The 14,705-nt window shown below is 57.7% G+C and overlaps 1 protein-coding gene across 12 annotated transcripts in view; it reads left to right on the forward strand.

Annotated features, from left to right (window-relative positions):
* KIFC3 (kinesin family member C3) overlaps positions 1–14,181 on the forward strand; it is a 63,011-nt gene extending 48,830 nt beyond the window's left edge. For 6 of the 12 annotated variants that reach the window (XM_088800332.1, XM_088800331.1, XM_088800336.1 and 3 more), the window contains 16 exons: positions 2,032–2,097; positions 2,634–2,777; positions 2,899–3,138; positions 3,652–3,825; positions 4,376–4,523; positions 4,605–4,735; positions 6,536–6,647; positions 7,898–8,079; positions 8,936–9,040; positions 10,317–10,447; positions 11,008–11,131; positions 11,362–11,491; positions 11,581–11,810; positions 12,095–12,229; positions 12,653–12,761; positions 13,522–13,682. In XM_088800332.1, coding sequence (XP_088656458.1) covers positions 2,032–2,097; positions 2,634–2,777; positions 2,899–3,138; positions 3,652–3,825; positions 4,376–4,523; positions 4,605–4,735; positions 6,536–6,647; positions 7,898–8,079; positions 8,936–9,040; positions 10,317–10,447; positions 11,008–11,131; positions 11,362–11,491; positions 11,581–11,810; positions 12,095–12,229; positions 12,653–12,761; positions 13,522–13,547 — 2,187 coding nt within the window. In that variant the 3' untranslated portion in view covers positions 13,548–13,682. Of the gene's footprint in view, positions 1–2,031; positions 2,098–2,633; positions 2,778–2,898; positions 3,139–3,651; positions 3,826–4,375; positions 4,524–4,604; positions 4,736–6,535; positions 6,648–7,897; positions 8,080–8,935; positions 9,041–10,316; positions 10,448–11,007; positions 11,132–11,361; positions 11,492–11,580; positions 11,811–11,996; positions 12,230–12,652; positions 12,762–13,302; positions 13,331–13,521 lie in introns of those variants that run through there. The other 6 variants (XM_019754518.3, XM_019754545.3, XM_019754561.3 and 3 more) reach the window with 4 other exon arrangements.
* The last annotated feature ends 524 nt before the right edge of the window (positions 14,182–14,705 follow it).

The following is a 14,705-nucleotide window of genomic DNA, read 5'->3' on the forward strand; positions in this document are numbered from 1 at the left end:
AAAAGGAGGTAGACCCACTTATTTCAGGGTTGGGGGAATGCAAGAGGAATACACATTCTTTAGCACTTAAAAATTACTGAAAAGCATAAAGAATTTGTCAAATGTAACTCTACAGTCCAAAGACCTCTGCTTGTTTGTACTGCACACAGTTTTGTTTTCCGAGTTCTCCTTGATTTCATGTGATGAGAAGCTAACCCCCACGTCATTTAAGGCTCCTGCTAAACATAACTAATGACTACCCGATAGTCTATGTGTGCACGTCCCATAAAGTCCCTAATCCTTCCCCTAAGGTTGGGCATTTGGGTGATTCCCCATTTCACTACTAAGGAATGGAATGCTGCCGTGTGCAAACCTTCCCTTACTCCCCTCTGGGGCCAGAGGAGCTGAGCACCCCACGCACCAGGCCCTTAACAGAAGGGGTACTGACAGTGTGCAGAGAAGTGGCACACGCTTTGCCATCCTTCTTGGTCCATGGCCCACTGCATTGCTAAGAGGGAACGTGCTGGTGGAAGAGGTGACAGCCCTTAGGTTATCTGCTTGTCCACCAGGAGGCTTTGGGTAACCAGGCTGGGCCTCCCAGCCCCTCCCCGGGTCTTGTGTCTTGGAATCGCCCGCCCCAACCATGAGTGAGCTGCGCTGGGGTCCCTGGCCTTTACCTCAGAGGTCGGGGGGTAGCGGGGGAACCCATGGCCCACTTCCTTCCCTGACGTGCCCAGAGAGGCAGAGGCCCAACTTGTGGTTCAGCCGCCTTCTGCAGCCCCGGGAGACAGTGAGCTCCAGTCCGGCCTGCCCACTGACTGTTGATGGCACCTCACCCATTAAAGTGGGGAGATTTTACACACACACACACACACACCCTGGAAATCCCAACGTCTGGCCTCACTTGAAAGGTTAGAAGTTTGGCGACACTGGGCCTGTGTGTCCCCCCCACCCCCGGCTGCAGTCCGCATGGTGGCTGCCTCCTTCAGGTGGATCCTGGGTGCCTGGTCCTGTGCTGCCCCTCACCTGCCTTACCTGGCCGGCCCCTATAGGCCCCTTTGTCATTATTGTTTAGTAATAAGGACCCAGTGCTTCATGGCCTGCTGTGTAAACCACACCTCCTAAACCTCCGCAGAGTGAGTCTGACTCTCACGGTGCCTTTTCCAAGGTGCGGGTGGTCACCACAGAACGTTCTGCAAGAACAACCCCAAACATGTTCTGATGAACGCAGGTGCCAAAGCCGTTGTTTGCATTTTGGGTTATTTCCCAAGGAGAGATTCTTGATGTGGAACCCGGGTCTGGGGCCTGCGGGGAGGGTGGCCGGCTGGAGGACAGCTCCAGGGAAGGGTCCCGTCCTGAAAGCTGCCCCTTCAGGGCTGGTTTCCCTGCCCCAGGCTCCAGCTGGGCCAGGTCACCCTTGCCTGCCGATGGGGTGCACACCCCCTTCTCTTGCTAACAGCCTCACTGGCCATAGCTTTCCCGGAAGGCAGGCTCAAAGTGGAAAGTTCTAGGGGCTGGGCAAGGATAGACAGGTTTTATAGTGCCTGGAGTTTGCACAATTTGGGGGCCCTTTTAAGAAAAAAGAATATGGGAGGGTATTCACTTTTTCTTCCTGTGATGCCCTTACGCTCATAATATTAAAAATTAAATAAATTCGTATACCTTTTTTCCTGTTAAAAAAGATAAAAGAATATAAAATTACAAACAGAAAAGTAGGTACAGAGCTTGGCAGGGGCCTGTGTAAGGCAGGCATCCTGAGGGTCAGCCTCAGGTGAGGCTGAGCTGTCCCTGGCGTGGGCCCAGGGTGGCACAGGGGTCACCTGCTGCACTTGCCCCCCAGACTTAACTGAGCCCAAGCTGGCCGGGTCCCGTGGTGGGAGAGGGTGCTGATGGCTGTCAGGACCAGGCCAGGGATCTCTCACCTGGAGTCCCAGGTGTGGCCTGATGCTTGAACAGAGGGAGGGCTGGGGCTGGGGGGTTGGGCAAGAGGCCTGGGTGTGGGCTGGAGCCGAGGAGCGAGGCTCACCCGTGCCCCTGGCTTTGTGCTGGCAGGTGGAAAACCTGAAGGAGAGGCTCATTAGCCAGGCCCAGGAAGTGAGCCGCCTCCGGTCAGAGCTGGTGAGACCAATAATGCATCCTACATGGGGTGGAGGGGGGCTGACTCACCCTGTGCAGACTGGCCCCTCCACACGAGGGGTGTGACCCCATCCAGTCCAAACGGGGGCTGCATCCTGTCTCGAAAATGCTCCCTAAATACATGTCACCAGTCACTAGGCCCTCAAAGGTCGTGTGATCACCACGGGGAGGGAGGTTACTTCTCCTCTGCTGACGTAAAATAGGAGTGTGAACTCTGTATAAATGTGACTTTTCTTGTTACTTTCACACTCAGGAAAATAGAACGAAAGGGGTGGAGTGCCGCAAGGAGCACCGCCCTTCTTGCTCTTTCTCTCTGCTGTCTTCATCTGTATTTCTCTCTCTCGAGCCCCTTCGCTCTTCTCTCCCTCACTCGCCTTTCTTTCCCTTTTCTCCTTCTGTCTTTCTCCCCACCTCTCCCGCTCTCTCCCCTGCCCTTGCACGCTCTCCGCCCCGGCCCCCTTTCTTCTCTCCTCCCCATCTGCCCTGGCCACATGCCCCCCTTGGCTGTGACTCTGCAGGGAGGCACCGACTTGGAGAAGCACCGGGACCTGCTGATGGTGGAGAATGAGCAACTGAGGCAGGAGATGCGGCGCTGTGAGGCTGAGCTGCAGGAGCTGCGGGCAAAGCCGGCGGCCCCCTGCACGGGCTGCGAGCACAGCCAGGTGGGCACAGGACCAGGGAGGTCTGGGGGGTGGGGGGCTCTATTCCTAACAGGGACCCCTGCCTGCAGGTCTGTCCATCTGTCTGCTTCACACATGTCTGGGCCTTGTCTCCTGTCTGCAGGAGAGCGCCCAGCTCCGTGACAAGCTATCACAGCTCCAGCTGGAGGTGGCGGAGAACAAAGGTATGTTGTCAGAGCTGAATCTGGAGGTGCAGCAGAAGACCAACCGGCTGGCCGAAGTGGAGCTGCGGCTCAAGGACTGCCTGGCCGAGAAGGCGCAGGAAGAGGAGCGGCTCAGCCGGCGCCTGCGTGACAGCCACGAGACCATCGCCAGCCTGCGGGCCCAGTCGCCACCTGTTAGGGTGAGCCCCGGGCTGGCAGCCTTGTGCCGTGCCCATGAGAGCCTGGACTGTGCCTCAGTGCTCAGCCTCTGGCTCCCAGGGCAGGGTTGGCATGTGGAGTAGGCGTGAGTGGTTGAAGGCAGCATTCCAGGTCTGCACTCGGACCGGCCCCTTCCCCTTTTTGCTGTCCAGGGCTAGGCATGTGGTAGGCATCCAACAACCAATGCTTGTGCCTGGTGCTCGGGATGTGCCAGGTGTGGACGTGATGCATCAGTAGATTCTGCTCTCATCTTTGCTCTTGTCTGTTCTGTGCCCAGGCTGGGGCCACAGTCAGGCTCAGAGTGGGCTCATTAAGATGAGACGATTCCAGGAGGCCCTTGCAACATTCTGGACAGTGGGACCTCCTGGCTTCTCTAGTTTTATCCAGTGGCTCTTGGTGGGTTGTACCTCCCCAGGCCAGCCATGGCTCAGGGCCCCAGGGTGAGGTCAAGGTGCCCCACACCTCCATGTGCCCGTCCCTCTCTCGTCTGGCAGTACGTCATCAAGACGGTGGAGGTGGAGTCGTCTAAGACCAAGCAGGCCCTCAGTGAGTCCCAGGCCCGGAACCAGCACCTGCAGGAGCAGGTGGCCATGCAGAGGCAGGTGCTGAAGGAGATGGAACAGCAGCTGCAGAGCTCCCACCAGTTGACCGCACAGCTCCGGGCGCAGGTGTGCAGGCCGTGTGGGGTGCGTGTGGCTGCCGGGGAGCACGTGCACGCAGCGGGGGCGGGCCTTCAGTGCAGGGCAGTGTTTGGCATTTGGGGGTCCGACAGACCCAGGTTCCAGTTGCTCCTCTCCCCGCTGGCTCTGTGACCAAGGGCCGGTTTTGTTCAAGTCTCTCTTTCCTTGTCTGTAAAATGATGTGATCTTGGAACCCACCTCCCGGCGGGGCTCAGGGACAGAATCACAAGAGGCTCTTCATACAGGGCCCAACACACATGCTCTTGGAAAGGTGCTCTAGTCAGTATCATAACCAATGCTCTTCTTGCTTTCCTGGGGCTTGTGCATCTGTTATGTGCCCAAGGACCCAGGTTGGTGCTGGGGCAACCCAGGGAAGTAGCTCATAGCCCGGTGGGGGAGAGAGATGGCCATCCTACCCCTCTCCTGTACGTGTGTGTGTTCAGGTGCATTTGTGGGGGTAAGAGGCGGGGCTTCTCTCTGGCACCCACCCTACTCCCGCCTGAGCCTCATGTATTGAGCTTCTGGCCTTGGCTGCCAGATCGCCATGTACGAGTCGGAGCTGGAGCGGGCGCACGGGCAGATGCTAGAGGAGATGCAGTCCCTGGAAGAGGACAAGAACCGGGCCATCGAGGAGGCGTTTGCCAGAGCCCAGGTGGAGATGAAGGCCGTGCACGAGAACCTGGCAGGTGAGCCGGCTCCTGGGCCCTGGCTTGCCCCACGCCAAAGCCTGTCACCTTATGTGCTTCATACCCCTCGTGTCCCCTTAGGCGTCCGGACCAACCTGCTGACACTGCAGCCAGCCCTGCGGACCCTCACCAATGACTACAATGGGCTCAAGCGGCAGGTGCGCAGCTTCCCCCTACTACTGCAGGAGGCCCTCAGGAGTGTCAAGGCCGAGGTGAGTGCAGGCGGTGGGGTGTGGGGCTGGGAGAGGCCCCGGAGCCCTGGGCAGACGCAGCATCCACCCAGGGCTCTCTTCCAAAATGCAGACAAAGCACCCCAGACAACAGCTTCCCCCTCAACACACACACACACACACACACACACACACACACATTGCCACCCTCAGACCCTGTTAGAAAAACAGACTGTCAGGGACAGGTACTGTGTTTCCCCGAAAATAAGCCCTACCCCAAAAATAAGCCCCAGTTAAGATTGTCAGCCAGATGGACGCATTTAGTATGTTATGACACTGTTCCAGAAGAAGATGACGTAAATGTATTTGAATAAATGTAGATTGTTGTACATGAAAAAATAAGACATCCCCTGAAAACATGTGTCTTTTGGAGCAAAAATTAATATAAGACCCAGTCTTATTTTCGGGGAAACACGGTATTTGGGCATTTGACTTATTATAACTTTTTTTTTTTTTTTTTTTTTTTTTTAAGATTTTATTGGGGAAGGGGAACAGGACTTTTATTGGGGAACAGTGTGTATTTCCAGGACTTTTTATTGGGGAACAGTAGTGTGTTTTTCCCAGGACTCATCAGCTCCATCCAGGTCAAGTTGTTGTCCTTTCAGTCTTAGTTGTGGACGGTGCAGCTCAACTCCAGGTCCAGTCGCCATTGTTAGTTGCAGGGGGCGCAGCCCACCATCCCTTGCAGGAATCGAACCGGCAGCCTTGTGGTTGAGAGCACACGCTCCAACCAACTGAGCCATCTGGCCACCTGGGAACTCAGCGGCAGCTCATTGACTTCATTCTAGTTGTGGAAGGCGCAGCTCACTGGCCCATGTGGGAATTGAACCAGCAGCCCTGTTGCCCAGAGCTCACACTCTAACCAACTGAGCCCCCCGTCGCCCTGTTATAACTCTTTAAAACGTGTTACAGATATCCTTATATCTCAAGCGTGCTACATATATTCTTACATCTGTTAGGTTTAATTTAATTTTTCAAGCTGTGCTTGTACAGTGTGAGAACAGCCAATGTCTCTTAAGTGCCTCCTACTTGCTGAGCCTTTTATAGCCGTTGGCTCCTTGAATCTGTACGACTGCCCTGCAGGGTAGAGAGACTGATCTATTTTAGGACTAGAAGATAGTTCTCCTTTACAAAATTATGTCAATACTACATGGCCATGGTAGAAAGTTCAAACCCTGCAGAAGGGCATCAGATGAAAAGAAAAGGCATCTCTCTGCCATCTGGCTCCCCACAGGAGAGCCTCTCTGCCAACATCTCCCCCAGGGTGTTCTGAGTGTGATAAAACATACTGTTGCATATGTCCTCTTAACCAACACGGGGGCCATATGTACATGTGGTCTGCATCTTGCTTCTTTCCCCTATGAAATGCAACTTAGAGATTTTTACCTACCAGCTTTTATAGCTCATGAGTTAGATGGTTTTATCCCCATTTTGCAGATGAGAAAATTGAGGCTTGAAGACATTGAGCCTATTGCCTCAGGTCCCCTAGCTACTCAGGGCAGAGCTGGGATTTGGGGCCAGCTGAATCATGTCATCAAGTGTGAGTGCTGTGGAGTGAAGCTGAGTCCTGGCTCTTTGCACATTAGCAGGGCAACGTTGAACTATTGGCTTAGCCTCTCTGGGGCTCAGTTTCTTCCTCTGTAAAATGGGACTGGTAGCAGAACCTACCCAGAGGGGTCACTAGAAGAATTTGACATGTGACAGTGTACATCAAGGACTGAGCTCTGGGCAGTTGGTCAATGCAGCTTGCCCAGCCTGACGGTGCTGCCCATCCCCCACCAGATCGGCCAGGCCATTGAGGAAGTCAACAGCAACAACCAGGAGCTGCTGCGCAAGTACCGCCGGGAACTGCAGCTGCGCAAGAAGTGCCACAACGAGCTCGTGCGGCTGAAAGGTGGCTGCTGGTTGGGCTGGTGGGGGTAAGGGGTCCTCAGCCTGGCTCTGAGGTGATCCGGCCCTTCCCCACGGCCCCCAGCACCACTCCTCGGAGCTATGCCCTGTCACTGAGGTGCTGCTGTCATTCCCTCTTTGATGATAAGGTAGCAGAGGTGCAGAGAAGTCAGGGACTTGCCTCTGTCCAATGCAGACGCCCTTGTCCCAAGGCCACAGCAGGCAACTTCCTGGCCCCGGGTGGCCACCGGCTCAAGTATCGGAACACTGGGTCGTGGGTGGCTGGAATGCCCCTTGTTCTGACCTAGAGCTTGGTCGAGTTTGAGATTTCTCGTGTTCACAAAAGTCTGGGGACCACCTGTTCTGTGCCTGGTGCTGTTCCAGACACTGAGATATGGTCATGGGCCCTGCAGATGCCATGCCTGCCCTCACAGTGTTGACTTCAGCTGGCAGAGTGGACAGTGGTCGTTAATCACCCAGAGAATCCAATACTGACCTTGTTACCAGGGCTGGGGAGGAGCTCCGAGAGCCCCTGGGTATCTGACAGTAGGGGGTGTCGGGGCTTCCCAGAGGAGGTGAAGCTAGAGCTGAGACCTGGACTGTGAGGTGGAGTGGACAGGTGAAGGGGGAAGGTGGGCCCAAGCTGGCTGTGGTGGAGAATTTCCTCTTTATTCCAGGAGCACGGGGATCCCACTGAAGGGCTGGAAGCGAGGGTGAGGGGTGTGATCAGATCTGTGCCTCCAAACACCTCTGAGGTTGCCCCATTGCCTGTGCCCATTCAGTGGGCCACCAGTTTGTCCACCTGCGTCTGGTCCTGTTTGCCCGTCTGATTCCTGCCCTGGCATTCACCGTGCCCATTTACAACAGTATAACAAGCCCCTTGTTATTCTGGGACCCAACCCCTCATTGTGTAGATGAGGAAACTGAACTACGGGGAGGTAAAGAGAGTGTCCACTTTGGTATCTCAACCAGACTGGGTGTAGTGTCTGAGCCCCACATTGCCCTTTCCTCCTTGTCCTCAAGGTAAAACTCCCTCAGCTGGTTTGCTCAGGAAGAAAATGTACCAATAAGTGAATTCATAATATAGTGTGAGTGACTGGTAACAATTCGTAGGCCACCTTGCCCTGGGGGGCCTTGCGTAGAAGTCAGGGGCTCCTGAGCCCCTGGGCTGCTTAGGACACCAGGGGACACTGGTGTGGCAGGCTGCTCTTGACCTGGCTTATGCTTTTCTCTCCCCCCCGCCCCCCAATCCAGGGAATATTCGGGTGATTGCTCGTGTCCGGCCCGTCACCAAAGAGGATGGGGAAGGACCTGAGGCGACCAATGCAGTGACCTTCGATCCTGATGACGACTCCATTATCCACCTGCTGCACAAAGGAAAGCCTGTATCCTTTGAGCTGGACAAGGTCTTCTCCTCGAAGGCCTCACAACAGGACGTGAGTATGGCTGTTGGGTCAGGGGAAGGAACAGAGAGCAGGGGAGAGAAGGGGAGACGTATAATTGATACTCGTCAGCAAAGGGAGAGGTGGTGAAGGGGTGGATAGAACGAAGTGTAAGAGTGGGGGAGTGACAGGATGGAGAAGGCTGGGTGTCGCTCTTCTTCCTCTCTGGAGAGAAGGTGGTGTGGGAAGCTAAGACTGACAGCCTTAGATGCCTCTGTGGGAAAGGAGATCTATGCACAGCCCCACCCACTCACGTGGCCCCGCCCACCACCACAGCCCCGCCCACCCATATAGCCCCTCCCCTCACATCATCCTGGGCAGCGTTGCGTTAGGCCCCTCCAGCCTGTGAGACCATCTGCTGTTCTCTCATCTCTACTAAGGCCAACCTGCCAGTCCTGTCTTGCCTGTGCCCTACTGTCTCCATGCCTGGCTTTATCTTTGCCCTTATCCTCTGTCCACTGGCAGGCAGGCGGACGAGATGCCAAGCACCTGCTGGCTTCTGACTTCATTTTGTTGTGCTGTCCTTGAATTCAAGAGAATCTGGGTCGGGGTGGAGGTGGGTCCTAAGCTCTGGGGATGGGCGGCCCCTTCCTCAAGTGTTGGCGGCAGTAAGCGCTGCCATATCTTCTCTTCCATCTCTCAGGAACCAGGTTGCCATTGATGTCTAGTGCAAGTGACTTATTAGTCACCAGTTCTTCCACAGTGAGCCGGCTGTCCACAATTACATGTGTTGTAATATTGCTGAAGGAGAGAGCAGTCGGGGGAGGTAGCTGGACTTGGAACTGGTGGGGCCCCCTGGTCCCAGCAGCCCTGGCAGCCCCACACCCTTCATCCCACGTCTCCTCCCCAGGTGTTCCAGGAGGTACAGGCCCTCATCACCTCCTGTATTGATGGTTTCAACGTCTGCATCTTTGCCTATGGCCAGACGGGTGCTGGCAAGACGTACACGATGGAGGTGGGTGCCTGCTGGATGGATGGGGCAGGTGTTCCGAGAGTGAGGACTGCCCCCTTGGTATTGTAAACGGGGACTGCCCTCATTGGTCTCGGGGTTCTGTGTGGTGTATGTTTTGCTTCACTGGGTCTTCATAACCACCTTGGCAGCAGAGCCCCCAAGTCACCAGGCCTGAAGAAGGGGCGCCTTGCCCAAGTGCGCCTGTGATGGTCCCAGTGGGTATGGTGAGGGGCAGGCGTGCCGGTAACAAACTGGCAGCAGAAGGATGCTGGCCTAAGGTCCGAGTCCAGGGAAGACCACTGCCACGGTCTCTCAGGACAGACTTCCATTGCCTCACCCACATGCATTTATTGGGCCCCTGCTGTGTGACTGCTCTGTGCTGGGCCCTGGGGCTCTCAGGATGAAGGAGGGCAGGTCTCAGCCTTTGAGGAGATCTCGGGCAGTGGGAGAGACTGACCTGCTGTCGGGGGGCGCCCCACTCTTAACTGCCACTCCCAGGGCAGAGCTTCATCTCTCTGCTTGTGGCCATCCCTTCTCCATCGGGTGTAGCTGGGAGGAAGAATCTTGACTGTAGGTAAAAAGGCTGACCCTTGGGGTGTCTGGTTTGTTAGCATTTCCCGGGCTCTTGAGGGGGTGCTGTCAGGTTCCTGGGTAGAGGAGGAGGGCAGGTGTCCTGGTGTCTGGGCAAGTGGAGTAAGAGGGCCCTTTGGGGAGGCTGCCAGGTAGCAGTACTTGAGTCCTGGCAAGGAGTCCTGAGAAGTGGTAGGCAGGTGGGAAGTGCCATCAGAGGGGAGATTTCCTTTCAGAAAGGCCAACCAGCCCATCAGGCCCCGGGGCACGTGCCAGCTCTGCCTGTGCCTCCCCTCCCTCACCCAGAGCCTTGCCCATGACATCCCTGACATTGGGCCCCCCATGGGCAGTGGCAGGGAAACCATAGGTTCCCAGTGCCCCTCCCAGATGGCCCACAAGGGTCAGGTACACATCTGGCGCTCAGCAGCTTCTTTGTATAGTCCCCTGCCAGGCTGTCACCCAGATACTCTGCTTTAAGTCTCAGGAAAGTCCTGGCAGGGTGGTGCCGTTGTAAAGGGGGAAGTTGCTTACAGCTGGTAGAGGGCATTTGGGGGGAGAACAGCACGCATATGGGAGCTTTGGGCAGGGAGGTTGGCTTGTGAGGGGTAGCTGGAGGTGGGTGAGGGCCATAGACACCTGTGAATATCTGCATGGGCACCCTCATGGTCAAGAGAGGCCCAGCTCACTGGGGCCTTGCTTCTGCCCCCAGGGGACCCCTGAGAACCCAGGCATCAACCAGCGGGCCCTGCAGCTACTCTTCTCTGAGGTGCAGGAGAAGGCATCCGACTGGGAGTACACCATCACCGTCAGCGTAGCCGAGATCTACAACGAGGTCCTCAGGTGGGAGGCACTTAGCGGGGCAGCCCTGGCCTGGGTAGAGGCCTCCCAGGCAGCTCTGTGGTCCTCAGGAGCCATGTGGGATGGGAAGTGGGGTCTCCTTGAAGAAAGGGGTGGGGGCTATACATCAGTACTCTGCCCAGAGGGTTTGCTGGTCCCTGGCCCCTTCCCCCCACCAGTGGGCAGAGGGAGGAGGGGGAGGAGGGCTCTCTCTAAGGCCTCAGACCGAGGCACTACTTTTTCCCTTGAAGTGTCCTCACCCTACCTGCAGGCTATACCAGGTGGTGATAAGTGAGAGTGGGGGGATTGGTGGGGTCTGCCCACAGGGGCCAGTGCATCGTGGGGGCAGTAGCACCACCACAGAACTTTTGGGGACTGGTTGGTCTCTGCCCTTCAGTGGACTGAGTGCCGGGGAGGAGCTGGAGGAGGACGCGGGGCTTAGCCCGTTGGTCCACGGAAGGTTCCTGAAGGTGTGATGTGTGAGGGAACATTTGTGGCTGGGGGGCGGGTACAGTGCAAGCAGAGGCAGAAGGAGGGCGTGACTGTCCCACCTGCCTCTCCAGGGACCTGCTGGGGCAGGAGCCCCAGGAGAAACTGGAGATCCGGCTGTGCCCAGATGGCAGCGGGCAGCTGTACGTGCCAGGGCTGACCGAGTTCCAGGTGCAAAGCGTGGACGACATCAACAAGGTGTGGGGTTGGGAGGCCTGGGGGCAGGGAAATCTGGGGACATCCTGCCCACGAGCAGAGCTGCTCTGGAGTAGGTCACAACAGGCGGACGCAGGCTCTGCCATGTCTCCGTGCCTCTCTGAGCCTGTTTCCTCCTCTGCACAATGCAGAGGGTGACACCCCCTCACTGGGGTACTCCAAGACCTCCTCCAAACCCTATGCCTCTATCACGTGCCTGCCCCCACCCCCAGGTGTTTGAGTTCGGCCACACCAACCGCACCACGGAGTTCACCAACCTGAACGAGCACAGCTCCCGCTCACATGCCCTGCTCATTGTCACCGTACGCGGCGTGGACTGCAGCACTGGCCTCCGCACCACCGGTGAGTGAGGGCGACGGGCCCCCTGGCCTGAGCACCCCTGGCACCCACCCCACTGGGGCGGCCTTAACTTGCCCGTGCCCTCCCCACAGGGAAGCTGAACCTGGTGGACTTGGCCGGCTCAGAGCGAGTGGGCAAGTCGGGGGCCGAGGGCAGCCGTCTGCGGGAGGCACAGCACATCAACAAGTCACTGTCAGCCCTGGGGGACGTTATTGCTGCCCTGCGCTCACGCCAGGGCCACGTGCCTTTCCGCAACTCCAAGCTCACCTACCTCCTGCAGGACTCGCTCAGTGGGGACAGCAAGACCCTCATGGTGGTACAGGTGAGGGTCTCAGGTGGGCCAGGTGGTGGTCCTCAGTGTGTACGGGCTCGGCCAGCACCCAGACCAGGGACCCCTCTCAGGGACTCCAGGTGGGCAGGGAAGTTAGTGACGTGCACCCCTCCAGCCTCCCAACAGACCTGGCCACGTGCACCCTATGTGCCTCACAAGTTCCTTCATTCCCTCTAGAGTCCCCTGGCCGTGAGCGCCCTCTGGTGAGCATGCTGCCCCCTCCAGTTCTGTGGGGGTGGCTGGCTTGGGTGGGGAGTGAGTCCTGTGTCCCCTAGGTGTCCCCCGTGGAGAAGAACACCAGCGAGACGCTCTACTCCCTCAAGTTTGCTGAGAGGGTCCGCTCTGTGGAGCTGGGCCCCGGGTCCCGCAGGGCAGAGCTGGCATCCTGGTCCAGCCAGGAGCATCTGGAGGTACAGGGATGGCTCGTGCCTGTCTCTGGCGGCACTGGGCCGGAGTTACCAGGTGGGGCAGGAGGGAGGGTCTGGGAGCAGAAGATGCCAGCGGTGCTGGAGCTAGAACTTGAACCCAAATCCAGTAGCCTCTTTAGTCCAAGGATTTCTTCTTGGCCTCAGAGTGACCTGTGGGGTCATCAGCTGGTTGGGGGGGTGGGGTGGACGGGTTGCAGGCTGGCATAGAGCTGCTCAGTAGTGATTGGTTCACTTCTTTACATGGATTCTCTCACTTAACTCGCAGTAACAAGTGGGGTATCATCTTCATGCCCGTTTTGCAGATGAGGAGAGTTTCAGGAGGCTGGAAGGGGAGTGGGGGGAAATATGGTGGCGGGGGGGCCAGGGCTGCATGGCCCCAGCCCACCTGGTCATCTCTGCCCACAGTGGGAGCCAGCCTGCCAGACACCACAGCCTTCAGCTCGAGCCCATTCGGCCCCCAGCTCTGGGACCACTAGCCGCCCAGGCTCCATCCGAAGGAGGCTGCAGCCCTCGGGTGAGCCTTTAGAGCGTGGGAGGGTGAAAACGTTTCTTTTTTAAAAGTTTCTAAAACTTCTTCAGAACCTGTTTCACAACCTTCCCTGGTCCTGGGAAGTAGTCGGGGCAGACAGTGCTGGGTCCCTTTTACATACGGGAAATCAGAGGCCCCTTGGCGAGGGGGTAGTGTTTAGAAGAACCCAGACCTCAGGGCTCCTAATGGGCTGCTGACTTGAGAACCTGACTTGAGAACCAGGACGAGTCTCTTAGGCTGGGATGGCTGGGCTCATGCAACACGCCCTCCAGAGCAGGCCTGGCATCGCCAGCTGTGGGCCTCAGCTCCGGAGGGTGGAAAGGGCAGGGCTCACCCCAAGTCCCAGATGAGGTGTGAGCCCTGCCGTAGAACTGGAATCCAGGGCTCTAGCCCTCCATTTGGCCCCACTCAGGGAAGGGCCTGGCAAGTCCTTAGAGTCCAAAGGGGTAGATAGGGGCAGCAGGGTCCTGAGGGGTCCTGGCCCAAGGCAAGCCCACCAGTGAGACGCCTGTTGCTTTGATTTCAGCCTGAGGCTGGGGCTGCAGAGTCTCCAGGTGAGTGTGGGGCCAGTGCCTCAGGCCTGCCTGCCTGCCGCGTGCCCGCCTGCCCATGCCTTGGGTTGCAGAGCTGTGCTGGGAGCCTGCTGCTCAGGGCTGGGTCTGTCCTGCTGCCCGCTGTCTGTGTGCTTCTGCCTGGCTCCCTCCTGCTTAGCCAGAGGCTGACCAACACCTCTCCCCACCTGCAGGGAAGTCGAGGCCGTTGCCTGTGTGATAGACACGTCGACCCTGCCGTGCCAAGGGCTGGGTCCCGAGGCCTCACTGGCTGACTCCTGCTGCAGCCCAGAAGATGGAGGCCAGAGTGGAGGCTCCTCTTCTCTGCCTCCCCTCAGACATGAGAAACATGTTCAGAAGGAAATGGTGTCTCAGCTGTGGCTCTGGGTACAAATGGCATGGGATGGAGGGCAGGAGTGGCCTGCTCCGCCTGGCAGACCCAGGCCTTCAGAGGGCCCTCACAGGGAGGGCAGCAGTGGGGGAGGGTGGGCCCGCGCCCAGGCTGGCCAGATCTCCCAGCCTGCAGGGCACCCTCTGCAGTGGGTGACCTGGCAGGCACAGGACCATGGGAATGGGGCAGTTGGTGGGCACCCCGGGGCAGCCCTGCCCCCCCACGGGGCATGTACATAGTGTTCATTAGTGTACATAAGAGGCCGGCCCTGCCTGCCACGGGCCGCACTGTATTTATGGCTGAGGCCAGAGGGCCGGGATTCTGCGGCTGCCACCATCTGCCTGACACCAGGCTCTCGCCTTGCTCACTGGCCTCTTGACATCGTCCTCCCTCTGAAATCCTATTTAAGAACTTTTGGAAGCTTAGCCATTTTTACTTATTAAAATAAAAGCCTTTTTACACACATGTAGCCTGAAAGAGTCGGTCTTGTGAGCCCCGGTCAGGTCACAGGAAGCAGGGCATCGGCACATGTAGTTGGCTCCCCACTGCTGGCTGCAGTGTGGATCGAGTCCTGAACATCCACGAGGGGGTGTGCCCCCCCCCCCACGCTTATCACAACATAAACGCTGCTGTCACCTCCATCATAGATGGGAAAGGAAGGCTCCTCCCAGCCTTGACCAAACCACGAGTGGGGCCCTGGACTTGCCCCTGGTGGCAGCTGAGCGCCACCTTCCTGCCAGGCCCTATAGGACCCCAGACAATATGCAGGGCTACTCCTCCACCCCCCACAAGGGGGTTGTGTTGGCCTATTTCTGTCCCAGCCTTGGGGTAGCCTCCCTCCCACTGGGGCTGAACCCGCCAGCTGCTGTCCCAGGAGCAGAAGGGATGCCACTGAATTGGGGCAGCCTGTCCAGGCCAGCCAGTCCTGGGGGCTCCTGCAGGGAGGGGCATCTGTTTAATCATGGGTGGATGGGGCAGCTGCCCTTC

The sequence above is a fragment of the Rhinolophus sinicus genome, chromosome 8 (genome assembly GCF_057876585.1).
Source record: "Rhinolophus sinicus isolate RSI-liver-muscle chromosome 8, RSI-T2T, whole genome shotgun sequence".
Classification (NCBI taxonomy): Eukaryota; Metazoa; Chordata; class Mammalia; order Chiroptera; family Rhinolophidae; genus Rhinolophus; species Rhinolophus sinicus.